General features: G+C 42.4%; 2 protein-coding genes and 1 long non-coding RNA gene across 4 annotated transcripts; all 3 read left to right on the forward strand.

Annotated features, from left to right (window-relative positions):
• The first annotated feature begins 971 nt into the window (after nucleotides 1–971).
• On the forward strand, nucleotides 972–8,068 carry LOC148675082 (potassium channel subfamily K member 16-like). Of its 2 annotated transcripts, none has more exons than XM_088626080.1 (5): nucleotides 972–1,823; nucleotides 3,892–4,006; nucleotides 5,398–5,564; nucleotides 5,691–5,859; nucleotides 6,662–8,068. In XM_088626080.1, the coding sequence occupies exons 1-5, from the start codon at nucleotides 1,614–1,616 to the stop codon at nucleotides 6,868–6,870; spliced, it is 870 nt and encodes a 289-aa protein (XP_088482206.1). In that variant the 5' UTR covers nucleotides 972–1,613; the 3' UTR covers nucleotides 6,871–8,068. The 2 variants fall into 2 exon arrangements, with proteins under 2 accessions (XP_088482206.1, XP_088482207.1); XM_088626081.1 differs by having other exon boundaries at nucleotides 978–1,823; nucleotides 5,694–5,859.
• Nucleotides 8,069–11,839: 3,771 nt separating this feature from the next.
• Nucleotides 11,840–18,762, forward strand: kcnk17 (potassium channel, subfamily K, member 17). The gene is made up of 5 exons (XM_088623470.1): nucleotides 11,840–12,089; nucleotides 16,047–16,161; nucleotides 16,847–17,013; nucleotides 18,209–18,377; nucleotides 18,758–18,762. The coding sequence occupies exons 1-5, from the start codon at nucleotides 11,856–11,858 to the stop codon at nucleotides 18,760–18,762; spliced, it is 690 nt and encodes a 229-aa protein (XP_088479596.1). The 5' UTR covers nucleotides 11,840–11,855.
• Nucleotides 18,763–18,779: 17 nt separating this feature from the next.
• LOC148675084 (uncharacterized) lies at nucleotides 18,780–26,700 on the forward strand. The gene is made up of 3 exons (XR_015935441.1): nucleotides 18,780–19,708; nucleotides 20,283–20,529; nucleotides 22,173–26,700. It is a non-coding gene; the product is annotated as an uncharacterized LOC148675084 (long non-coding RNA).
• Nucleotides 26,701–27,347: the final 647 nt, after the last annotated feature.

A 27,347-nucleotide genomic window follows, 5' to 3' on the forward strand; every position in this document is an offset into this window, starting at 1 on the left:
AATAAAGAACAGTTGGCGCATCTAGTCCATTTGGTAGTAGCGTATTGATCTAAGTTTCTTATCCAGTTGTCTTGTGAAAGAAGGTAGGTTATCGGCTTCAAGAACATGGCCGCGTACTTGGAGTAGCTTGTTCCACACTCCCACCACCTTTTGTGTGAAGTGCCTCTTGTTCTCATTTTCTAATTTCACTTTCACGTAGTTCCCTCTTGTGTACTCTAGTTTCACAATTGATTCTGAAGAAGTCCCACTGGGTTGACTCTGTTAATGCCTTTGAGGATTTTGAATCCCTGGATCAAGACTCCTCACAGTGTTCTCTGGTGAAGACTAAAAATGTGCTGGACACGAACCTATTCCTCAGAGAGCTCTTTATCTGTTGTCTTTATTCATCCCTTGTCTCTCTTGCCTTCTGCCACACATACAGTACAGTGAAGCAGGACTCATCTGCTCCTGTAAGTCATCCATATGGCCATGCAAGGGAAAAGTCACCAGTTCAGATCTCTCTTTAAATCTCCACCTCTAGAAAATCCCCATGCAGTGATTTACATTTCAAACTGCATCGTGGGCATATCTACATTTTCACAACTGCATTAAGTCTGGGCTGCAAGTAACTTCTGGAAAAAAAGTTGAAAAATGCCTTATTCTATCTGCTTAGCTATCCTCAACACTCCTTTCTTAACTGCAGTATCTTTAATCCTAAAAGGATTTTATTGTTTTATAGAAAGAAAAACTGTAAAAAAAAATTGGAGACATACTGTACAGTACAAATACTCCCATGTGACTAAATCATTAACAACAAAAAACAACTGTCACAACTGTTGTCTTTCACAAAACGTTGTGTCTTTCACAACAAACTCCTTGCTAACCAAAAGTTTACAGAATTATATGTCCTTGTAGTTTCTTACCAGGCTGCAGACATATCAGATGAGCACACAAATGAATGCAGGAGTTAAATGAGAGTTGCTAAGCGGTGTGGTGAAATAGGATACTCATCTCAAAGATTCATGCATGGACACTCAGGATGTGACAGGTCAAATATTAACTAGTGTTCTGCTGACATGAGGCAGCTTCCTCATCAGTGAAGTGTGAAGGGGGTGGTGATTGATAGAGTCGCTTACCGTCTAGAAACAGCCCGGTGTCCCGGACAGAAAGAGCCTGCAGCTCCTCAGTCACATTGGAAACCCATCTGATGCCTGTGCAACAGCTTGATGGAAAGGGCATTGTGTTTTCTGAAAGGGTGCTTCCTTGCTTGAGCTCTACTTGAAGTGTGCAGCAAAAAGGCATTCATCATAGCACTTGAGGGACTTTGGTTCTGCCTTTACCCAAAGACAGAGGGAAACAACGCAAGTATTTATGCAGTTTTTAAGAGAAGATTCCTTGTCCTAAGTCGTCGCGAGCAGTGCGCTGCAGGAATGGGAAACTGCACAAAGACATAATTATTTCTCTTCTGCGCCTGCGGTTCCATGCCACGCCTTTCTTATGACTAACTTTGCAATCTAGAGCCCCTCTGACAGCTCTGCTGTCTGAATATTCTCCTGGAGCGGCTTCAGCGCCACCATCCCTCTGACTCCTGCAGCCCCCTCTCTGGGTCTGACGTAACCCTGCGCTGGGGGATTATGGCTCGCTTCCACGCCAACATGCGGGTCAGCTGGACAGCCCTGCTGGTTCTGGGCTACTTCCTCTACCTGCTGGTCGGTGCCACAATCTTCCAGATCCTGGAGAGGGCGGCGGAAAGCCAGAACCGGAACCACTTCCAACTGGAGAAGCTGACGTTCCTCAAGAACTACAGCTGTCTGGACGGACCAGCTCTGGAGCGGTTTGTGCAGGTAGGTCTGCTCTGTGAGGGGGGGAGTTATGTGGGAAGAATTTGTATTAGCAAAATGTGTGGAAAAAAACACAATCTGCTGGTCCGACAAGTATCCAAGCTTGCTGATAATAAACCAATTTGCCTGGGATTAATCTTACATATGACTGCAATTCCACACTCAAATTCATTTTTTGTTTCCTATTTTCCTGACTTTCTCCCTTCAAAGAAAAGAAAAAAATGATTAAGAGAAACTGATTACAACTGTGGGTGTAGACCATATCTAGGGAAAAACAGCCCGAAAACCCACCGATAAGACTGTGTTCACATAAATGGTAAGTGGTTCAGAATTAATCTAATTAAAAGCGGAAAAACACAATTAAATGTGTGGCACTACAAAACCCTTGGATTTATTAAGTTGGTTAACCAAGATAAATAAAATCAATGCAATATTTTTCCATGGCAGTTACAGATTTGTTTGCTGTAGTAATGTATAGTCTCATTAGAACATCATTGATTTTCACTTTACTGCACTTCATCCGCACGATCGTTAAAGAGTGTAGCAACAAGACGAACAATTAGAGCTTTCCACGTAAGTCAGGACCAGGATGTCCAATCCTGGTCCTGCAGGGCCACTGTGTTGAATTTCTTTGTGCCAAGAAGACAGGTGCCCATCTCATTCTGGTATAATCCATTTACGTCTTCAGGTTTTCTAGGGCTCTTCAGAGCAACGTCATCAGAAGCGATGGGGCCTCTTGTTCAAGCCGATAATGAGCTGAGTTAGGTTGTTACAGTACAGTACAGCTAGTGTTGAGTTGGAATGAAACCCATGCTTGGGAGGAGGCCTGCAGAACCAGGACTGCACACCCCTGATTTAAATAATGTTGTGTATAGCAGGAGTCTGCAGCCCTGAGCCTTGAGAGCCCCCAATCCAGCACGTTTTATACTAGAGGTTATCATTAAATCATACATTTTAAAGAATTGAACAATTTCAATGCAACAAACAAGTAGGTGATTTGTTAATTAAATCATTCAAAGATGATGAGGGACCAGAATCTGAGTACCCTGCAATCCTCAAGGACCAGTTCTCCTAAAATGGAAAGGTAGGTAAGTTCATTCAAGCCATATAAAATAGATGATCAGGCCAGAGCTCAACCTGTTTCAGGGTATGAAGTGGTCAAAGACCACATGACTTCCACCCTGGATAAGACACCAGTCTGTCACAGAGCCTACAACCAGCAGTGCTGGTCCTTGTGTATGTACTGTAGCTGGGTGGACTGGAGCTACTGGGGTAAAATACTGCACTCAAGATACAACAGCAGTGTCTGCAGCGGGGACACAAACCCACAACCTGTCAGTCCTGAGGCCAGACATTTAGCCACTGTGCTCCTCTGCCCCATAGACAAAAATTATTCCCTGCTTAATTCATAATTTTCTGCTGTTACCAACCTTTAGAAACAGTTGATTCATTTTTTGGCTCTCTTGCAGATCAGGTTTGAAGAAACTTCTATACAGCAGTTGTAGGGAAATACAGTAACTCCTTTCCCTTGCTACAGTATGTCCCTTGAGGTTGTTTGCAATAAGAAATAGTATATAGAACTTAGAATGTGTCAGTAAAACTGATATTAAGACAATCTAGATTTCGGTTTCTCTCTGCAGGCGATTCCTCAGACTGGAGTTGAAAGTCCTCTTTTCTGACATTAAATCAATTGCCCCCAAGGGCGGAAATCAATCTAGAAATTAAGTTTGCTTGTACATGTGAACAGTGGCTTCTGTGTGTATCCCACAATGCCATCTTCAGTACAGCAATGAAAAATATCATAAAGTTAGTTCTTTGGAGGAAAAGAATTAACAATGTCATCTGTTTTTCTGCAGTCATTCCTAAATTTTACCGGGAGATCAGCTGATGGCTTACAAACCATTATGATATATATCCTTTTCAAACTTTGGCCGTTTTTAGATTTTAATCATAAACCAATTGGCAACACGTTGGAGAAAGCTTTGTTGAGGACATTTCGAATTTCAGCAGAAGCTGGAGAAGTACCACCCGGTGCTAATTCCCCTGCCTGTGTCTGCTCTGTCCTGACCAGGTCATTCTGGATGCCTGGGAGAAGGGAGTGAATCCATCAGGGAATTCCACCAACCCCAGCAACTGGGACTTCAGCAGCTCCTTCTTCTTTGCTGGGACAGTCATCACCACCATAGGCAAGTCTGCAGTCCCAGCAGCCCCTGCCCTTGCTGCGCTGGGCATTCAGGAAGCAGATTAGCCTGTTATTCCGCATATCCATGTTATTCCGAACTGCATGTTCTGAAGCACAGTAATGCAGAACACTTTTTCTCACACTGAAATCTGCTGGACTCTCTCGACTCTCGACTTGTTCCATGGGTATTTTTTTTTGTCTTGGTTAGATATATTTTTCAGGCCCCATACCAATACACCAGACAGGATGTCTTCATGGTCTCCATTAAAGAACAGGGCTGCTGTGCTCGCTCGTTCCTCCACACTCCTCCGTGTGGCGGGCTTGATGCCGAGGGATCAGCTGGGCCTGGGGGTTTGTCCCCTGTGGCCTGATGGGAAATCTTCCTTGGCAGGAGGAGGGAGCCCCTGTGTGACAACAGAGTGAGAAATAATTAGAAAACATACTGTAGGCAAGAGACTCAAGTTTTTGTGTAACTGAAAAATAGGGATTTTACTATCAGGCTTAACTCAAATGGACCTCAAATTGATTGAGATATATTCTTGCATCTTGTTTTTTCTGGTTGCTTCAGTTTTCTTGCACAGTCCAAAGTCATGCTGGTATGTTAATTGGCTTCTGAGAAAATTGGCTCTGGTGTGAGTGTGTGTCTGTGGACCCTGAAGTGGATAAGCAGTTATTAAAAGTGATGTCATAATGTAATGTGAGTTTTACCTCATTTTATACTAAGAAGAAAGATCCATCTTTTGAATTGCAGTCTGAAGTCTTTGGTGAGCCTGCTATACATCTGGACATGTGTTGTGTGACAGAGTCCTGCGCCTGTCTGTTTGTTTTTCAAAAGAATTAGTCAAGCGGATTAAAAAAATAAATACAGTAATATGCTTGCAGTGGAACACCTGTTGCCAAGGTAAGGGGTAATATACATCTCGGTACAATAATGTTTACTTTAAAGATTTTTTTTTACATTAGATACAAGAGGGGGCTCTCGATTTAACCTCTTAGGGATTGACAGTAAGACATACAGTATGCTTGTTTTCTATGAGGCTATAAGAGTTCTGAAGGTGGGCTTACTTTTCTAGCCCTGGGAGGTGTCAGCACACAGTACTGAGACACACAACCAGACGACACAGGTGGAAACTACGTTGGACTGCAGTTAAAACTGAGAGCAAGAGGCACTTCTTTACACAAAGGGTTGTGGGAGTGTGGAACATGCTGCCCAGCCACAAAGTTGAAGCCAATACCCTGACTTCTTACAGAAAAGGCTGGATGAGGTCCTCAGATCAGTTAGTTGCTAACCACCAAATGGGCTTGATGGGTCAAATGGCTCCTCCTGTCTGTGCCCGGTCTCATGGTCTTCTGAGAGGTCTGTCTGACTGGGATCGCCTGACGTTGTCGTTACAGGTTATGGGAACCTGTCCCCTAGCACGGTGTCAGGCCAGGTGTTCTGTGTGTTCTACGCCCTGTGTGGGATTCCCCTCAACCTGGCATTCCTCAATCAGCTGGGCAAGGGCCTGACCGCTCACCTGGGCCGCCTGGAGAGGAGCGTGCTCACCGCAGGCCGCCACGAGGTACGCGCCGCACCCGCTGTCCCGGAGTTCCCCTTTCTCTGCTTCTCTCTGTCGGCTTCTTCAGGCTGGAGTGGGTAGTCTCGACACTCACATTGCAGGCTTGTGCGATTGTCCCTGCTTTCCCAGCAGACAGTGAAGGTCCTGGCCATGTCTTCGTTCCTGGTGATGGGTACCCTGCTGTTCCTGGTCTTCCCCCCCGTCATATTCAGCTACGTGGAAGGCTGGAGTTATGGAGAGGGATTTTACTACGCCTTCATCACTCTCAGCACCATTGGCTTTGGGGATTATGTCGTAGGTATGACCTGATCATGGAGGGGTGCCTTTCTTTATGGGCAAGTTGAGCAGAGGGGTCCTTCCCATTTGTCAGCATTAAACAAATTTAAATTTAAAGACTAAAGGATGAACAAAAACTCCAGCCTCCTTGCCAGCTGGCAATTGTGACAGTACAATGTCTTTGAGTTCATGGACAGGAAGGGATGGGAGTGGGGTGACACAAGATCAGGGTGCAGAAGTCAAGAGTCAAGGCTTGAAGTTGGAAGGTGAGCACTGATATTATTACTGACTGAAATATCTCATCCAGCTGTCACTTGAAAGAAACCAGGATATAGACTTCAACAGCATGGCTGGCAGCTTGTTCCACACTTCCACTACCTTCTATGTAAAGAAATGTCTCCTGTTTTCAGATTTAAATGCAGCTCCAAGCACTTTCCACTTGTACCCTCTGGTTCATGTGTGACCACATGTCTACTGCTAAGTCACATGCATCTTTAATGAACCAGACAGCTGAGGAGCTCTCTACAAAATCTATGAGAAACCAAATGAGAATGATTTGAATATGTGGGATGGCCCACATCTTCAAATCTGTGAAGTAAAACTATTTGCTAAATAATTAAAAAAGTGGAAACTTTGTGTGCCCACACATGAAATTGTCAGCAGTTGAGCAAGGGCCCGGGCCCATACTAACAAAGAGCTAATGTGGCACCTTGCTCAGGCTGAAAGGTTCACGTGCTTGTAGGGTGATAAAGAGGAGATCATATGTTTTTTTTAAAAAAAGGTTTCATTGTCCCTCTTGATTCCGAATTGGCTTTGATCTTCAGGGACGGATCCAGACAAGCACTACATCTCCATCTACCGCAGCCTGGCTGGCGTGTGGATCATCTTCGGCTTGGCCTGGCTAGCCCTGCTCTTCAACCTGGGGGCCAGCGTGATGGAGCACCTGTTCCAGCTCAGGCTGCAGCGCCAGGCAGGGGGCCCCAGCAAGCAGGGAGAGGTCCAGGAGCAGAGAGCCACCCAGCAGGCAGTGTGAGGGGCGGCCCAGCAGGCAGGACCCCGTGGGGGCTGTGCGCCTACGTGAGCTCCAGAACGGGTCGAGGGGGGGGTAGACTGGAGCCCCAGCGGCTGTACCCGGAGCAATGGAAGGTCCCCACCACAGGACTCATGGTGCTGATCCGTGGGTGAGCCATGACACCCCTGCTGTCATGAAGTGGAGGAGAAAATGGCTGCCACTGGGCTCTCTGACACGATGGCCTTGCGGGTCTCTTCTCAGCTTCTTGAGGAATTCTCCTAGCTCATATATCCAGAAATGTTGTACTGTACCTCTGTAAAGTACGATGTGCATACAACACACGATAAGTTTAGAACTGTCAAGATTCCATTTACAAGTTTGTTATGTCTTTTTTCATACACAGGTTTCGTTATGACAGAGCCACACCTGTATACCGAGCACTGCCAAGCACTCTTGACAGCTGAGCTGCTGTGCCAGGGTTTCATCTGCTGTGAGCAAGTCTTCAGCAGAGGAGCAGGAGACAGCCTTGTGCAGATTCAGCTGTTATTGACCACAGCACACACAGCCACACAGCGCTGGGACTGCCCCGCAGACAGTGCTAAAGTTTTCTAATTCTTTTACACAGTACAGCCTCATGAGTACATGAAAGTTTGGTTTGTTTCAGGCTCAGGTGGTTTTCGTCATTTCCTTTTGAAGCTGATCATTTCTTAATGACCTAGTTATGAGCAAATTTACTGCTGTTTTTACAAAGTCATTTCTTAATGTTCTTTAACAAACCTTAAGGCAGTTTAGTAACTGACACAGAGCTGCTTAGCTGAGTTAACATATTCCAATAATAAGTCCACAGAAAACAAAAAGAAAACATTTGAACTGTGCCATAAACTAGTGCTCAAAGAAAATCACTCAAAGAACAGACTGTGGAATTTAATTGAGTAATGTCAAGGCAAAATATGCGTTGCTTTTTTGTTCTCTTAAATCACAGCCTTTTTAAACAATGTTGTGTGTATATTCCTGGGTGCTGTCAGTAACAGAACCTTCAGGAACAATGAGGTCCCTATCATAGCCAATAATTAAATAACACACCTGAAGAAGGCTCCATGGTCGAAACGTTGTGTTTTCTTTCTTCTTTTTTTCAGCATGGAATAAACCTATTACTTGTTCCTTTGCAGCCTACGCATTCTGACGCAGCTACTCACCTGAACTATTAAATAAATAAATATGTCATGTTCTTGTGTACTGACCTGGATGCTTTATGTATTGACTTGGTCATTTTCTCATCAGCCCGGGAATGAGCACATCTGGGCTGCAAACTGCTAGTGGACCCCCCCGTGCTGCCGTGACCCCCCTCAGAGATGAGCCAGACTCCAGCGCAGCAGAGTCATGGCTGGTTCTCTTTCCCACTTGCTTTCCAAAAAGCCGTTTCCATTTTCTTCAGGACTGTATTTACCTGGCCTGCCTCAACCTCTCAACCAAGACGAACCAAACTCACTCTGAGTTTGATGAAAGAACATAAGAAAGCTTACAAACAAGAGGAGGGCCATTTAGTCTGTCTAGCTCTTCTGGTGCTTAGTAGTCAATTGATCTAAGAATCTCACCCAGCCATTCCCTGAAAGAAGCCCAGGTGTCGCCTTCAACAAATGAGTTGGGTAATTTGGTCCACTTCCCCACAAGCCTTTCCTTAAAGAATTGTCTCCTGTTCTAGGTTTTAAATGCACTTCCACATAGTTTGCACTTATGCCCTCTGGTTCATGTTTTACCATTCATTCTGAAGAAGACTGCTGAGTCGACACTGTCAGGGTCTTTTAGCATTTTCAATACTTCTGTCAGGTCCCCTCATAGTCTCCTCTGTTAAAGACTAGAAAAAGGTTCAGTTCTTTCCGCCTGTCAGCGTAGGACACTCCCCGTAGACACTTGCTGCTGAAAGTCATTGAGGAGCCTCAAGCTTGTGCTGCTCAGGATGGATCTCCTTGAAAAAACATCAACCCATCCATTTTCGAACTGCTTTGTCCAATTCAGGGTCGTGAGGGAGCTGGAGCCTATCCCAGCAAGCAAGGGTGTAAGGCAGGATAGATGGGACACCACCTCTTCACAGGGCACACACACACACTCACACTAAGACGAGGCTGGAAACACCGTGGAGGACATGCCAGTTTGCCCATGGCTTGCCAGGACAGGCTCTGGCTCCCCTGCCACCCTGAATTAGATTAGAAGCTGAGTGGATGTTCAGCAGCTCACATGGTTTGGTTTTGGGCAGGAGTGGTGATCGACTGATCACTGTTGCATGTTTACTGGGCATTAAGCATCAATTTCAATCTCAAGATAAGACTGTCACATCTTCTTCAGAATGAGCATTAAAACACAAACCAGAGGACACAAGCGAAAATTACATGGAAGTGTACTTAAAACAGACAACAGAAGGCACTTCTTTAGATAAGAGATAAGATCACTTTATTGGCCGTATACAATTTCTTGTATCAGGAATTTGTCTTTTCACATACCCCAGCTTGCTCTCCATGAGACACACAGACAGTAATCAGAGCTTGGGGTCAGAGCGCAGGGTCAGCCATTTATACAGCGCCCCTGGAGCAGTTGGGGTTAAGGGCCTTGCTCAGGGGCCCAGTGGAGTAGGATTCCTCTGCCAGCTGCAGGATACAAACCGGCAACCTTCCAGCCACAGCCGCAGATCTTTAGCCACAGGACCACCACACCGCCCTGAAGAGTATAGGATAAGCAACCCAGCCATGTTGTTGAAGCTCATACCCTGGCTTCAAAAATTAAATATGATTTGTATGCTGAAGTATGAGCTTTTATAACACTATTGTAATATATTATTCCTTTATCTTACCAGATAAATCAATTGGGTATACATTCATATTTACAAAGATGATCTGGAGACCCTTTTTTTAAAAAAGTGGACTTAGTGGAGCAATTTGAATAAAGTACTGTACATTGCTCAAGGTAACAAGGTTTCAGCAGCCCTCTAATTTATAGTGATATAAATGTAACCATCATTTTATTCCTCGGATTTACAGTATATTGCAATTTGCAGCCCAAAGGACTTTGCATATAATCATCTAGCTTCTAAGATCTGACGAGATCAAGCTGTAGTGTGCTAATGCCTCTGTGGAATTAAGTACACAATTGTGCAAATAGCTTAGAGCAGTGGTTCTCAAACTGTGGTACGCGTACCGGCAGTGGTACGTGGAGTGCCGCCAAGTGGTACGCCAAATGACCCTGGAACTGTGTCGTGTGCGCTGAAAAATCGGGACGGGTTTTCATATTTTGTATTTTAATACGTGTCGAATACGCAGCCTACGTACTACGATACAGTGAGCGCTAATACTTCAGTGGACACAAGAGATACTCTGTAATTCTATACCACTCTGTAGGAATGCGTGCTACGGATGCAAGTGACCAATTGTATTTAAAAAAAGCTACTGTATCTCCAGCAAATAGGGAGGAAGGAGAATGTGCGTGATTTTGGAACAATGCCAATGTTGTAAACACAGGAATGCATAGAAATGCGTGCCACGAACGCAGGTAATCTTGTGAGCACATGAAAGCGTGATAACAGAAAAATATTTAAGAACTGTTCTAATTTGAGAAAAATACACCGAGCGTCTCTGTGTTTCGCTCCCATGCGCATGAAATAAAAACTTTAAATAAATACGGAAATAAAAACGGAAACGTGGAAAAATGCAAGCTTGCAGATTGCTAAAGCAGATAAGCTACACTATTTTTGAAGAACCTTATTTACCGTTGGCAAAAGAGCTGACACGTATTATGTGTAGAGAAAAAGCTGCTAAACAGCTCGACCTGCTGCCGCCCTCCCCCTGAAAGACACAGTCATTCTTAGAATTATTGAAATGACGGATTATATCAAAAGTACACTGATAGAGCGCGTTAAGATGAGCAGATGTTTTTCACTGCAATTAGATGAGTCTGTAGTCGATTTGGCCAATTTGCTCGTTTACGTTAGATACGAGTTTGAGGGCATGTCCCATGAAGACTTTCTGTTCTGTAAACCGCTACCAACAGGAACTACAGGAGAGTACATATTTCAGCTTCTGAATGAATTTATTGAAGAGAATGGCCTCGACTGGATAAAATGCGTCGGAGTTTGTACAGACGGTGCTAGAGCAATGACAAGCCGACATAACGGTGTAGTTGCACGAATTAGAGAGGTTGCTCCAGAAATTTATGTACGCATTACAACATCCACCGCGAGACCTTTGCCGTCAAGAAAATGCCTGACGATTTAATATCTGTTAGACTCGGTTGTGAATTGTATCAAGGCTCGAAAAATTAATTCACATCTGCTTTGCTCTACTAAACAGGCTCACCCCTCTCACTGAAATGGTGCTTTTTTATTAGTTGATGTTTTTTTTCTGTAAAACACTTTGAGAAGCCACCTTTAAAGGCGCTATATAAAATAAAGTTTATTATTATAATATTTATTATATGTATGTGTGAGTGTGTGTGCACGCGCGCTCATGTTGGTCATTGAGAATTTCTGGGGTTCCAATGAGATCATGACTTGTAGGTGGTACTTGGATGCTTTGGTTGGATTAGGGGTGGTACTTGGTCCAAAAAGTTTGAGAACCACTGGCTTAGAGTACACTGAAAGCGCATGGAAATGGCTCTTCATTGTCATTCTTCACTAGATCCCCTGGTGGTGTAAGACCTCCAGAATTCTTCTTCAGACTTCTTCAGTTTTGATGCACATGGACTTTCACTGAGTCACTAACCCACTATTCTTACCCCGAAAACTGTGGAAGAGATAGAAATCTCTTTGTGCGAATAAATAAAGGGCTGACACAAAGGTTTTGAGGATGTTCTTCCCTGCTCTCGGTGTTGCTTTTCCTACATTTGCATGAAAGTGAAGCGTTTGAAAAAATAATTCCTTCACGTGGTCGGGCAGATTTGACTGCCGTGGGTCACCAGAAAACTCGCTGTCCTCAAGCTCTTCCACCACATGAGCCTCGTCCCCTTTGGCTGCCACTAACATGTTGGAGCTTTTATATGGCAGAATGTTCAAGACTTGTGCTTTGATCAAGCTGCCTTCCATCCTGCTCCTGGGGGCGATCTATGTGGCTTATGTCATGGCTGGGGGGGCCATTTTTTGGGTCCTGGAGGGAAACACTGTCCAGCAGAAAATGGACCGTCTTCAAGAGGAGAAGAACGAAGTTCTAAGAAAGTTTGCTTGTATTGACCAGGCATCGCTGGATGGCCTGGCAAAGGTAGGGAATGAGGGAAGACAGGCGGAATTCATGTGCTCCTTTCTAGATCGGTGTGGGTGTAGCCCGACTTCGCTTGAAGCTTTTCTGATAGCTGATGTCACTGAATATATTTCAGGCCGAAGTGAATCTGAAAAAGCAGGCTCTCCTCACCACTAAATACCCCCTGAACCTCCTGAGAATGAGACATTTTCAGAGGATCTGTGGGTACTATCATGTTACTGAACTGTTGGGTACCTTAAGAAAACAGTCTGGTGACTTCTAGCCAAGAACTGCAACATAATGGAAAGACGTTTCAGAATCAGGCGTATCTATGAAATTATTCCGGCCTTTGGGACAAAGAGAGAACTAGTCTGATTGTACTTAGTTTATAATGTTTATCAGTAACTCACTCCTCTCTTCAAGAAGAGTAAACCAGCACATCTTTAACACACTCTCCATCTTTTTGCTCTCCAAAATCTGCGATTTGGTAATTGTTAACGAGTTACAGAGATTTGTACAATTGTTTATACTTTACTCTAATAAATCCTTTGCACGTTTCTTTTATCAACATTCTTTCCTTTCAATAGTAATATAGACTAAAATCAGAGCAGAATTAAAAGCAATAAAATGAGATTTTCTAAGTTTACAACTTTTTCTATTTATCAAGGAAATATGGAGGATTTGTATGTGAGAATAAGCATTCAGTTGCCTTATGTATAATCATCTGGCCAGTGAGAGAGCTCAGTGCAATACCAAAGCAATATGACTAATGGCTACAGTAGAAAGCATGTGTTTTAAAACAGCACCTCTTGGATAAGAGTGACCCTAGCATGCCTGGCTCTTGAAGAGTTAAACAGGGGTTTTGAATAATTAAAGTTCAATTTAGTTTTCAAAATAAACCCTCTTTTACTGGAAAAGAAAAGTTTCTGATAATTTTCAGTTACAAAGAAAGCAGCCTGCTTAACTGACCAGGCTACTTGCAGCAAAAACAAATGTTTAAAGATTGACTGGAAATGGGAGACAGACTTCTTTTCAAATCAATGTGGTTTTCAGAAGTGGACAGTGTTACCACACCCTGCTGCAATCCCTTTTTGTTACAGCTTTTCATTACGTTTATTCTCTCATCCTGCTCATTCTATATACCATGGTATATTCATGATATACCACTCTGTATAAAGTTGTTGGCACACGTGTTTTTTTTTTACAGTAGGTTCCAGGTCACTTTGCCCTGGTCTTTAATGCATAATGATTATTTATGATATGAATGATTAAGGGTATAAAATAATTTTTATATTTTCCTTATTATATTGATTTCTGTGCATTGTACTCTGGAGTTTCTGGATTTCAGTTTGATATTGAATGAGAGTCAAAATTATTTACCGCATTTTCAATTAAAGGTTATTTTTAGTACTAGTGATAATAGAGATAATACATTTTATTGATAAGCTGAACCCTGTGTGTCTGTTTAGAGACTAGAGCTCCCTGGCTAAAGACTTATTCACTTTTAATAATGTTCTTTGATTATGTCTCATATATTGCTTAGTTCAATGCTCAAAACAATTTTCCCTCAACATTGTTAGATTGCGGTTGTGACAGATTTATACTCATAACCCACATTTATCATGAATGACAAACAGTGAAATTAATGAGCATAGGCAAATCACATATGACTCAGCATTACTTCCAGCCCAAATAACATTTCATATAAAATACTGAACTCTTTCAATGTATAGCAGAATTCCTTAAAGCCTTATCAAAACAATCTAGTTTCAGAAATACATGAATACCTTTCTAATTTTATCATCCAGTGTAAAAAAATCACTCATTCTATCTTTCAGTAACAGTTGCAGATAGTCACTATTATAAATTAAAAGTAAATATTAATTCCTGCATTCGATGCTGTTTTCATGCAAATTATTTTATTTTATTGTATTCTTTGAGCTTACCTATTTGCATCCTGTTTTTATAATTCACTTACTTCTGTGGCTCATAATTACAGCACTGAATTCAAACCCACAAGCGATCAACAGTCCAATCATTTTCAGCACGTTTGTCTTTCCGGGAATCGCAGTGCTCTGTGGACTCACGACTGCTCGAGATCTTAGTGCTACAGCGGCCCATGGGTGTACAATTTCTTCCTGCCAGCAGAGGGCACGCTATGCGCCTTTCTCTTTGTGTTAGACTAGATACACACGCTTAAAATCAAAATCTGAGTCGACGTTCTTGTTCAAAAACAGTAGGAATTTTCCTTTGGTCTCACTGAGACAATAAAAACACTGTATATACAGAGTACATAAAACATCCAGTGGATTTTACAGATGTATACAATCAACATAATATAAATAACAATACCATACAATAAAGTACAGCACAAAAACCATACGATTCAAGGGTGAGATGCATGCATACTGTTTACAGTACATGCTGAGAATACAGTGCTCTGAAGGAGCACATAAATCAGACTTTAAAAGAGTAACTGCTCTTTGAATGAGTGACTTCTGAAAACTGTTTTCTGTAGCCTTTTGTCCTCTGAAAAGTCATCCAGATGGTAATTTTTCAAATAGGGATGTAAGGCATCACCTACAATTGACACTGGTTTCCTGTAAACTCCACCAGTATAGGTGTGGTTTAGATGGATCTGTTTCAGACCAATAATTTTGCTGCCCATGTTTAAAATCCCTGAGACCTTGGAGAAGAGCAAGCTCTGTCATTGGGTCTGGCCTGGACCCCATGGAGGTAGTGGTTGAGAGGAGAATGGTGTCCAAACTAGAGGCCATCATGGACAACATCTCCCATCCCCTCTATGACAGGCTTATAGAAATGAAGAGCACATTCAGCAATAGACTGATCCATCCATGGTGCGACAGGGAGCGCTACAGGAGGTCATTCTTGCCTTCTGCCATAAGACTGTACAACGCATCCAATGTGTGTCTGGGCAGAGGCAACATTGACAGTGACCTGTTTCTGGACTGAACTGTAAACTGATACATCTGTCCTTTTTCTTTTTTCCATTTACAACTGTTTTTGTGCAATATATGCCAGGGACTAGTGCAATACATTTATATTTATATTTATATTATGCAAAATGACTTTTTTGTGTACTGTTCTGTTCTGGTTTGTTCTGTTCTTTGTGTGTTTTGGACTGTGAGTAACTCTTCTTAGTGCACTTCTCACTGTACTGATTGTATTGTATTATTATTATTGTATCATTCATTACACTGTTTTGTGTTGTCTGTGTTAAGCTGCTGTTGCACTGCAATTTCCCCCCCGGCACCACCAAGACTCCCACACCACGTGGAGATGGTAAAAGAGAGCTCTCTCTCTAGCAGACTTGTGTAGGTCAGCTCTAGGGTGTGTTTTCTGACAACCAAGCTCCTAAACGGTCTCAAGAGAAATAATCCCTGGCTCATAATAATAATCATGACTTTTTAAAAACATACTCTGTGTTGTCAGAAAAGTTTCGTTTGTAAACAATGAATGTACTGAGTTAACTGCTAATTGTAATTGAATTGATACAGTGCCTTTTCATCCCAAAGTATTCCAAAACACTTCACGCGTAAGAGGAGACCCATTCCCTGCCACTGCAGCGCAGTATCCACTTTCTGCTCCAGTAGCCCAGCGCACAGCAGCTCAGGTGCAGTGCAGAGAAACTGCATCTCCAGTCAGATTAAGGCAGACTTTCAGGGAAGCCAGATTATAAAAATCCATGGATACCATACTAGGGAATGCTTTAGGAAACTCTGGTCCAAAGGAAAGAGCGCCACCTACAGGTCCAGCAGCAAGCTGGTATCTGGTTTACCTGACAGGTGTCCCGTCCCAGTACTGTCCAGGCCAGACCTTGGTTAGGTTCTGGCATCTGATAAGGTCATGTTACAAGGCTGTAAAAAGTTCTGCAGCAGAACACACAGCCAAATGAGCTAAAGGACAACCTCTCCTTTTCTCTAATTTTAGATTATTCGCTGTTTTCTCTTCTACTAGGTTATCCTTCAGGCCGCCAAGAGTGGGATCAGCTTGAAAGGGAATCATACAGTGGATGGGTTCTGGAAGTACACCAGCTCTGCAGCATTCGCTGCCACTGTGGTCACCACTATAGGTAAGTGTGGACAGGCCCATGGCGCAGGTTCTGGGTTCTGGACTCTGGGACAGGCCCCTTGCTGGTGGTTCTGGACTCGGGGGCAGTCTTGTACTGGTGGCTCTGGGCTCTGGGATAGGTCCTGTACTGGTGGTTTTGGGGAGTGGGACAGGTCCTGTACTGGTGGCTCTGGGCTCTGGGACAAGTCCCGTACTGGTGGCTCTGGGCTCTGGGACAGGTCCTGTACTGGTGGTTTATACTGATACAATGGTTTACTATTTTCTACAGTCCTTAAATTGTATCACTGTCAACCTTTAAAAGAAATTAGTGAAAATTGCTATGGACTTCCATTTTTGTTCTTCCTACCACTCCATAGTGTGACCCAAGCATGACTGCACCAGTTGTACCCCCTACATCTCCACCGCTAGGATTAAGGGATCCTAAAGATTTTCGAATCCCTTTCCACCATAGAAACGGCTGTCTGGACTGGGCTCTTGATCATTAAAAATAAGATTTTCGGTGTAAAGCATTTGCTTCTTAAACTCTTTCTGCCTTCATCTTTGGAATGTTCTATAAAAAGACAGAATTAAGGGACAGTTAATTAACAGAAGCGGTCTCCTTCTGTTAACAAAAGCTGCCTGGATGTCCTTATTGCCTTGACCAGCAGTACACACAGTCACCACAGGCTCCGGTTTGCTGTTTGCAGGCTATGGAAACATGAGCCCCAGCACGGTCAGTGGGCAGATTTTCTGTGTGTTCTTCGCTCTGTTCGGGATCCCCTTGAACGTGGTGGTTTTGAACAGGATTGGCAAGTACATGATCGCCATAGAGGAGCACCTCTGTGACTTCATTGGGAGCAAGATCAACTACAGGGTAAGTCTGGAGAAACCCATTGGAGGGCTCCTCTGACTTTTTGCCTGCCTTTGTGAGGTTGTAGAGCAGCCAGATGTTGCAGTTTAACTGTCGAAGAACTTGATATAACTATTTCTTCCACAGTTCTGTAACACTTTCTCCTTATGCCAATGGCATGGTTGGACCTCTAGACAATGCGAATGAGTTCCTGAGCCCTTGTGTTCATGACCTTGACACGGCAGATACACTTGAATCTGACAGAATATGGCTAGACTTGAAATCTGCTGTCCATTCACAATTCCCAAGCGACCTGTTGACAGAGCTTGAGGAAGTTTGCAAAGAAGAATGGGCAAACACTTCACCATCTTGGTGTGCCAAGTTGGCAGGGATTTATCCAAAAAGAATCACAGCTGTAATTGCTACCAAAGGTGCTTTTAGGATCCAGATCAGATAGAGATTTACATTAAGGCGGGACATTGATCTTGGCTGACGGCTGACAGAATGTGTAAGGAATCAGTGCACAGAGCAGAAACAGGAAGTAAAGAGGCTACACAATAAGACACACCAGAAAGACATTAATAATCACAGGGAACTAGGAACAGGACAGAAGTAGAGCCCTCTAGGTGTACTGGGCATGACAACAGGAGAAGGGCCCGAGCACTCGGCTGACCACCTCAGCCCCCAGACTCCAGTCCCAGCGAGATGCAGCAGGACTTGCAGACTTGATGGCTGCACTTTCTAGGGCAATGTCTGACATTGACTGAAGGAACTGAACCATTTTAGGCTTGAATACAGAGACTACAGAGGGTAGTCTCAGTTTTAAATGCAACTCTACATACTGTAGCTTCCATTTGTGTCCTCTGGTTGGATTTTCACTGTTAATTCTGAAGAAGTCCTCTGGGTTGACTTTGCCAATATCTCTGAAGATTTTTAACACGATTCCCCAAACCCTTTTATCATGGTACCAAAGTAACTTTTGTGTGTGTGGTGTTGTTTAATTATAAAGTTGATTCTCTTATTTACATATTTCAAAAGGAGAGTTCAAGTGTTCTGGTTACACCTGTAGCTTGACAAACCTGTGTTGTTTGTGAATCCTGGTTCCAGTCCTAGCTGTTACCAGAAGGATAGGTTGAGTTGCTCTTAGCGGCAGGGCACTACAGCTCTTGGCATTGTCATTGGGTTGAGTGGTACTGACACTGGCTCTGCACTCCAACAGAGAACCACGCAGTGGACGATGCGGACGATCTCTGTCGTGTCGGGTATGGTGACATTTTTTGTCGTGCCCATGATGCTGTTTCACCAGTATGAGGGCTGGAGCTACTTGGAGGGCATGTACTACTGTTTCATCACGCTAAGCACCATCGGCTTCGGGGACTACGTTGCAGGTACACAACTCTGCGCTTTGCACCATGTGTTTCAAATGCCAGTGTAAAACCACATCATTATGAAGGCTGTGCTGGCAATATTTTGAGGGGGGGGTTTTGATACTGGGTTGTTCTGAGCTGTTTATAAATGATCAAACTAATGGTCAAAGATTAGTTACATCCCAGACAGGAAAAACTTGTCTAAGACTGCAAACCGGAAAATAATATTAACACTAGTCATTGTCCAGCTATAGTGTGAGTAACCCAGAGTTCCATACCCTGTATGACTTAAACCAGAGGTGCCTTACAAGTCGATCGCGGATTGCTTGCCAGTCGATCGATCGCAAGAATGTTTGGCAAAAAATAAATGGGCTATTTGACTATTTACTGTTTTTTGCTAGCCTAAAAATTCATTCAGATCTGTGCATGTAATGTCATATATTTTACTGCCCTTGTTTGTATTTAACCCTTGTCGAATGGGTTGTAAAAGTCTATTCCCTGAGTGCTGGCTGACACTGAAAAAAAAGGCTGCAGGAGCTCCATAAATAAAGAGTGTTGTGGGCGCTGCCCGAGAACGTTCTCTTGGTTATTGCGGCACGAACCCCACATTCGCTACTGTGCATAGTGGAGCGAAACAGACTGGCCGTGACACATTCGCCAACAGTTTGATAAGTTTGATTGCCTATTTGATAGTTGTAGTGTTTGAGCGAAAATGATGAAGCAAAGAGACCGAAAACTTACCGTTACCACAAGGAATGGAAGCATGATTATTTTTTTGTACTTTCGCATTCACATCTGCAATGCTAGCGTCTATGCGAAAAAAACAACATTTCAAAACTGCACACAAAACGTATGATGTGGACTTCCCCACTAAAAGTGAGACATGGAAAAGAAAAGTGGAAAAATTAAAATCTCAACTAGCACCAGTCGGTTTTCACGAGGCCTAATCCAAGACGAAAGCGGCAATTATCGCACCGTTCCGTGTGAGCCACGTCCTGGCTAAACACAAAAGTCATTCAGGGATCGAGAAGTAATAATAAAAAAATGCGTTTGCTGAGGCTGCTGACTTGCTATTTGGAGATTTGGCGAGGTTCAGACAGGTTCAGCTGTTGCCTGAAATCAAAGAGTTTCTCAAGTCGTCTAAAGATGAATATGCCCAATTAGAGGATGACCAGTGGCTTCTGGATTTAGCATTCCTCACAGACCTGACTGAACCGCTACAGTAAATGAGCTGAATGTCGAGCTGCAGGGACAAAATAAAAATGTCATCGACATGATCAGCAGTGTCAACACGTTAAAAAAAATTACAAGTGTTCTCAAGTAAGCTTCTCAGAGCCAATGCTCACATCAAGGTAAGATATTCTTTTTTCTAAAATGTGGAACATTACTTGTTTACTGTAAGACGAGTCACTTGACTTTATTTGCTGTCATTTTAGTGATGGGTATCGTTATTTTACTGATGTGCCCACAGTCTTCTTCTTCTTCTTCTTCTTCTTCTTCTTCTTCTTCTTAGGGGACCTCTAGTCTAAAGTGAAGATATTTGTAAGACTACATTTGCCAGAGTCAAAAACATAATTTGACCTCAGAGAGGCTCACACATGTCATAAAGCATTATACTTGTTAAAACTGTGGATGTTAGATGGTTCCTTACTGAATCCAGTTTCCTTTAATAAAATAAATGAATCATGCTCCATAAAATGTGTTCACAAGGAAAAGGTGCTTTTTATAGACCTATGCATTGTTGGGGAAAGATCTGAATGGCTTTGACTGATGGGTTCTTATTTCTGCCTTGCCTTCTCCTAAGAAGAAAGGTGTGGCCCTTTAGAGAAACGTTTTTTCTTCTGATAATTTTGAGCTTTTTTTTATTGTGCCCCGATCATTGTCCTCACTGTTTCTTTTCTCTGTGTGGATTTTGTTTGTCTCCAGTCAGTAACCCCGACCGCTTCTACCCTGACTGGTATGCCAAGATCCTGGCAGCCTGGATCTTCTTCGGGTTGGCATGGCTGGCCCTGCTCATCAACCACGGCATCAACGGCCTGGAGCATTTCAGCATCTTCATCAAGCAGAGGCGGGCACATTTCTTGGAGAAGAAGCTAGCTGGGCAGGCAGGCGAGGAACCCAAGGAAAAGACGACAGATGTCACTGACTCAACAAGCCCGGAGAAGACTGAACAGTAAGCCTTTCGTTTCTGTGCTGTACCCCTACAGCAGTCCACACCGTGTGGGAGGTCACAGGAGGGAGGGTGCAGGATATTACGAGAGTGGGGTTGCATCTGCTGAGTAGAATTTTAAATAGTAATAGCTGGAGGGAACACGGCCATTTCAGAATGACTTGTCCCAGTGCAGGTCATTGAGAACAAGATGTTGATATTCTGTTCCATGCGCTTAGAGTTTGTACATGCGCTTCAGTCATCTGAATATTATGAAATCCAGAAGTTAAGCAAGCAGATTAAAAATAAATACATTGCACCAGAGGTTTGCGCCAGAAAGTCTGAGGAATGTCTGGAACCTGTAAACAGCATCTTTCACTTTGAATGTGAAACCATTGCCTTTGAATCTCACATCTGATGTGTATGTTACAGTAGCTTGGATAAAAGAGCTGTGTGATATGCACATTCTCTTTGGAGATACAGGAGTTTGATTGAAGGCAAAACTCACAGCAGGGAGCCAGAATCTTCCAGGGAAGTAGAGTACAGAAGCGCAGATGAGCTACAGCTGTTCACCCTCATTTGTATGTATGTGGGAGCAGCCCGGATATCTCCCCACTCCCACCTCCCTCATCACCTCGCACTGTGTGCAGGCTTTCTGTAGCATGGATTTCATGGGATGTTCACAGGCTAGGGAGATTCTCATTCACGTTTTGGTTTCAAGAAAATTTCACAAAGATAGTTACTGAAAAAATCAAATTTCTTGCAGTTGTATAGCACTTTACATTCCAACCGATCTCAAAGTTCTTTAAGTATGGGAAAGGACTTAGTTCATCATCCCACTGTAGTGCAGCTCCACCTGGCCGACATACAGCTGCCATTCTGCACCTGAAGCCCCACTGCACAGAAGATCTGGGGAGTGGTGAAAAACTGCACCAGCTGAGTTGATAGGGGACTTTAGGAGGGCCAGACCTATAGTAGAGTTTAGCAGGAGACCGGGGTTAACACACCTGCTTTTTCAAAGAGTTACATGGTTACATATTACTTTAATAACCAAGTACTTACTGTAGGAGATCAATTACAATCTCATCCAAAAGTCAATGCACAGTGTCCCAGGTTGCCCTGCTGGTCCAGCATTTACAGCAGCTACCTGGTTTTCCTCAGAGGGACACACATCCCAGCAGTCTCCAGATCCAGCTTTGCTTAACCTCTGATGATATCATGCTGCAAGATAATAGTTCGACTGGCAACATTTAACTCATTGATCTCTAAAACCCTTTCATCACTAACTTCACTAAGTAATGTTTGCTTAAAGGTTCCGTAACTAAAGGCACTTTTGCTTTAAGGTACTGCAGTCAGTTTTGTAGCAGGACTACAAGACTACAGTTTTGATCATATACACACACCTGCACATAGGGCAATGTGCTGTATAACATTTGTGTTTGATGTATAGTGTTTTTTGTAATACATTGTGCACGTTTCTTACGTGTGTAGTGCATGGTGGCAAAGCAGAACCTAAACATATTTTATGGTGTCCTTTCACTATCTGCTGAACAATGTGTGCTGCTGCGAGACATGCAGAGCATAATGTTCAAGTACATGTGCTTTAATACAGAAGCAGTTCCAGTACTACAGTACCTTTCCAACACGTCCTTTCTCACATACGACAGGGCCGGTAAGGTGTCAAAAAAACCCGGGGAAGCTGTGAAAGACTGAGAGAAACTACCTATAGAAACCATCTGTAGGAGCACAGGGACATCCTCCATCTTGGGAAAAGAGCACACCATCTTCATCTCCACATTCTTTTCTCTCTCTCCTTTGAAATACTTCTGATAAGGTGATAGTAAAACGTTCTCTTTCTGCTCCAGAAATAAAACTTATATTGAGGGCAACTGCAAATGTTTAGAAGCCTAGTTGTAGCAGAGACAGCAAAGGCACAGAATGCAGAAACAACTCATGTGCATTGTTTGGGATTTGCATTTGGTAGGGGAATGTTTTAAAAATATGGACAGTCCACCTGCTGTTCACCGGGGATTTGTGGCTGTCAGTAATTGTTACTGAAATTCGTCAGGAAACAGAGGGACCCTTAAAAAGAAAGAAAATGCAGTTCTGGCAACTCACAGAAATCAAAGAGTCATTAAAGCAAAACTGCTTCTTGGAGAAGATGAATACTCTTAATAAATTAAAACCTGCTAATGCCGAAGCATTAGTCTAAAACAACATGTATGTAAAACCTGGATTTGACTATTAAAGACAACTAAAGCCACTTAGACTCCTCAATCACAGAGTAGGAGCTACTAGGCAAACTCCAGGCCCTCAGACCACAAAAGCCTAGGGATCAAAATGGAGTCAACAATGAAATGCTGAGATACAGCTGACAGCTGGGAGTTAAAGTAAACATTAATCTTGTCCTGAGAGCCAGGTGTTTCTAAGGTCAGGAATCAAGGACTAATGATTTTCTACTAATCAGCCACACATCTGATCACAATATATACTCACTTATTAATAAAAATGTCCAACAAAAAGTGAAGGAAAAATATTTGACTATTTTATTGCTTTTGAAGAATTGTTTGATTTAAATTGGCACGAAGGACTGTTTTGCAAACTTCTTCAACATGGCATAGGAGGTAAAGTCTATGACATAATTAAATCAATGTACTTGGGGGGAAAGTGTGCAGTTAAAACTGGAAATAAAAGAACAGATTTCGTCACTCAAGTTCACGGAATGAGACGAGTGTTGAAGTCTGAGCCCTGTATTGTTTAATATCTATATTAATGAGGTAGTAGAGATGTTAGAACAGTCTGCAGGGCCTAGTCTCATAAAAGAAGACAACAGATCAAGTTCCTTCCCTACACTGACAACCTGCTCCTGCTTTTGCCCACAGAACTAACATATTTTGCACTAACAGTCACTCTGAACAACACCAGAGTCATGGGTTTCCAGAAAAAATAGATCTCAGGGAAAGTACCACATTACACTAAATTACACATTGTAACGCATAACCAGCTACAAATACAGTACCTTGGTCTGATAATCAGTTCATCTGAGAGTTTTGACCTGGCAGTGAGGGCACGAAAGCACAAGATATGCAGGGCATTCTATGCCATAAGAAGGGAGTCTGCAATATCAACCCCCCACAAGAATCTTACTCCAAATATTTAAATATGTAATCTAACCCAATCCATTGCCCATTGGTAGTGAAGTGTGGTGTCCAAAAAAAACCCCCACAAGGTTCTACTGTTCCCACAGTAGAGCCCCCTGCACTGAGCTACACCGACACCAGCCAGCCTCAAGACAGCACTGTTTCAATGCCACACATCAGAGTCCACCAAATCACAGCACAAGCCAAACAACACTACCTCACCCACTGGGACTCGCACACAAGCACAGCACATGTTGGAATACTGCTAACTCTAAAACTCTAAAAAACTGACTGAATAGACAACACACAGTGGACATATATTTGACAGCAAGGGGAAACAGACTCTGATGAAGTAGTGACTCAGTGACCACAGCCTGATCAAAAGCAGACCTGACTGTCCAGAGAGGACTACCTCAGTGACCACAGCCATGCTGTGCTCCCACTGCCAGTAGGGAGAAGCACTGTGTGCTGCACTATTCCAGATTACAGGAATATTCGTCCCTAAAACAATACATCTAATACCAGATTTCCCATGGCTACCAGAATCACAACAACACTCAATCCTACTCCAACAGAGCTGGCAGACTAGTATGTCATCTGCTGTCGCAACTTGAGGAAGTGAGTTGTTGTAATTCTTCAACAAATTGTTATGATTTGGCAACACTGTAATTAATCAGTAAAGCTCTTTGATTTTGAGAGTCAGAGATACAGTATTCAGGTGCTATACCAATGATATTCAGTAAGAATTCATTATGAATTATTATCTTAGGACAAAAAAAGATGGCTTGGATGTCTGAAATCTGATGTGGGTGTTATCTCCCGACCACTTGTCATTCAAAAGAAGCCCAGTTCAGTTCAGTAGCTCCAAGATAGACATGCAGGTATTGCATTAATCTGGCTTCATGCAAAGGCTTGAAATCCTAATATTAACTGACCGTTCATTCAACAGTTAGTGTGAACTGAGGCAGCACTTCACTAATAAAATTGCTCTTTCTATTCAGTCACTGGTAGGTTTGTGGTTTGTGTAGTATTCAGTTACATGTACAAGAATTTATGATTTCTGTGATTTAAGAAAATTAAATTTATATTGGGATTACACAAGTGATTAATTAGCCATTTTGCTCCCCAAGTTCACCTGAATAGAGATCTGAAAGCTTTATTAAATTTCAACAATTATTTAAAAGTAGCTAGCAGATGACATACACCATGTTACCTAACTGTTTAACTCTCTGATATTACATTTTCAGTCAGAAAAGAGTTTAGAAAATGTACTGGAATACCTGTTTTAAGTCCCACCTTTGTGTACACTATGGGTGGCTGTGATCTTACCTTTTTTAAGTGTTATTAACTTTGGAACCAGCAAATTAAAAGACATTATGTACCTGTCTTAAGCCGAGAAATGACATTAGTCAGACCAGGGGTATCCATTCCTGGCCCTGGAGTTACAGCTGCCAGTGTATCTGCAGGTTTTCATTCTTTCTCAGCTCCTCACAAGCTAAACCAGCTGGTTACCGGCTTTACTGGACCAGTTTAACAACACCTCCCAGATCTTCAGGTGCTGATAAAGAGACCTAAAGGACCTGAAGACACAGCGGTCATCCAGGAGCAGAACTGATCATTTCGCACAGTTAACAAACATGGGTGAATGTAAAATGTGACCGGTAAAAAGTGATTAACATGACCACTAGATGGCGGTATACCCTATTGTCATTAAAAAGTAAATTTGAATTTGAGAAACGGGAAACTGCCTGCAATACAGTAGTTTTTCTTTAATTTCAGTACAGTACTGTTAATTTAGTAAACCAACTCATTCTGCATCTGTGTCATTGATAAAAGGTAGGTACTGATTTCATAAAAGGAACAAGTAATAGGTTTATTCCATGAAAAGAGAAGAAAGAAAACAACATTTTGACTGGAGTCTTCTTAGGGTGTCAACAGACAAGAGATATGAATTCAATCTGTCATTACTCGAATCAGGTCCATCACAATCTTCTCTGTTGTTGACCTAAAGAGGCAATGAAGCTGAACCTTAAAGCTTAACCTAAATGCTATGGTGGGACTAAATTCCTGCATTTACAATCCTCAAAGGGCTGTAGGAGACCTGTTGTTTAAGGCAATATCCTGGTTCATTGCAAGATATAGCTAGATGAGATCCTCCTGTCAGGACAAGAGGAATCTATTTATTAAAAGGGTTGTAGACATCTGGAACAACATACCCAGCCATGTTGCTGAAGCTGTCTTCTTTCGAGAAACAGTTAGATGGGATCCTCTGATCAATTAATTACCAAGCCTGCTATTTGCCTGGACATCTCTGAAAATGAGAGGAAATGCTCTGTGGAACCTATTGCATACTGGTTGGTCCTCTTAGTGTTATTCCTCCTTCTCCAACATAGCTTGTTTCATTCTCCCACAACCCTTTGGGTAAGGAAGTGTTCTCGGTTTTTAATACATTTCCAAAACGTTTATGCTTGCAAGCTCTGGTTAATTTTTCCTTCATTCATTATGAATGCCCCAGGTACTGTAAATCTCACAGTACCTGATGAAAATGATGAATGCTCAATGACAAGTGTGTTGGAGGAGAGTGTATAGCGTTCTTATTTCCCTAGTGGTTGCAGGACTGAGACAGCTATTGATTCCAAATTGGAAGAGGTTAGAAATACAATACTTTGAAATGTTATTCACTATTCTTTCTTCACTACTGCCTTCACTATTAAAAATGGTGTAGATCTAGATGGAAATTGTAAGATGGAAAACTTTAAATGCTTCTTGATGGCTTAATCAATTAAATTGTAACTAACTCTACAAAGTTGCAGCTGCATATTCTATGACCAAATGTCAAATAAGGAACACAAATGTCAATGAATGGGTAAATTTATTTTGGTATTTTTGGTGTGTTTTCATGATTGATAAAAATGTACTTTACTGTATATATCCAAACTCATTGCTTTTCAAAATCGCAGTTTAGTCTGGGTGTTGCAAATTATTATTTGTCTTTTTTCTATGGATGAATAAATGTCAATGTTTTGTAAACAATAAACGAAACTGGCAAAAATAATGAGTGAGCGATCATTGTGGTTCACTGTTGGCAGAAGCCTTTGGTCAATTAGACTTCCAGATTTTACTTCATGTCCAGTTTTCCAGCGAGTGCATGGAAGGGTTAACACTGTTCTACATTTGTTTGTTTTTAAACTTTTGTTTTGGTAAAACAAGCTAGTTGTTTAGAGATTTTCATAAATCCCTTGGGTGGTGGATAAACTACATATTCATCAATGTTTACTTTTTTTTTTCTAAACTGTAAAACTATTTCTGCTGTTTCTTTAACAAACGAGTATGGAAAGACCCTGTATCAACAGTCTTTTTTATTCTCATACAAAGATTTTATCAGCCATTTCAACCTTGTTGAACCTTAAGGAAGAAGCAGTCATTTAAAACTGCTGGATATTCAGTCATGCTGATAACAGTAATCTGAACCCTTGTTATTTCGTCATGTTAGTATTTTTATAGAAAAGATATTGCTGTTCTGAAGAACGTTCAGACACATTACGGGGCTCCAACAAAAGTCCTGTTCGGACAGTCTGAAGGAACTGGGCCTTTTTAATCTTGAACAAAGAACTCTTTGCATGGAGCTGATACAGGCATACTATCACACCATTCTTAAACGACTGACAAAGCCAAGCCAGTGAAACAAGGCCCAGAGATCAC

The sequence above is a fragment of the Lepisosteus platostomus genome, chromosome 3 (genome assembly GCF_059453375.1).
Source record: "Lepisosteus platostomus isolate fLepPlt1 chromosome 3, fLepPlt1.hap1, whole genome shotgun sequence".
NCBI lineage: Eukaryota > Metazoa > Chordata > Actinopteri > Semionotiformes > Lepisosteidae > Lepisosteus > Lepisosteus platostomus.

Coding starts and splice junctions, on each gene's coding strand:
- LOC148675082 (XM_088626080.1), top strand. CDS start 1,614: ATGGCTCGCTTCCACGCCAACATGCGGGTCAGCTGGACAGCCCTGCTG. Junction 4,007..5,397: donor GACAGTCATCACCACCATAG/GCAAGTCTGCAG, acceptor TTGTCGTTACAG/GTTATGGGAACCTGTCCCCT. Junction 5,565..5,690: donor TCACCGCAGGCCGCCACGAG/GTACGCGCCGCA, acceptor CTGCTTTCCCAG/CAGACAGTGAAGGTCCTGGC.
- kcnk17 (XM_088623470.1), top strand. CDS start 11,856: ATGTTGGAGCTTTTATATGGCAGAATGTTCAAGACTTGTGCTTTGATC. Junction 16,162..16,846: donor CACTGTGGTCACCACTATAG/GTAAGTGTGGAC, acceptor TGCTGTTTGCAG/GCTATGGAAACATGAGCCCC. Junction 17,014..18,208: donor GGAGCAAGATCAACTACAGG/GTAAGTCTGGAG, acceptor GCACTCCAACAG/AGAACCACGCAGTGGACGAT.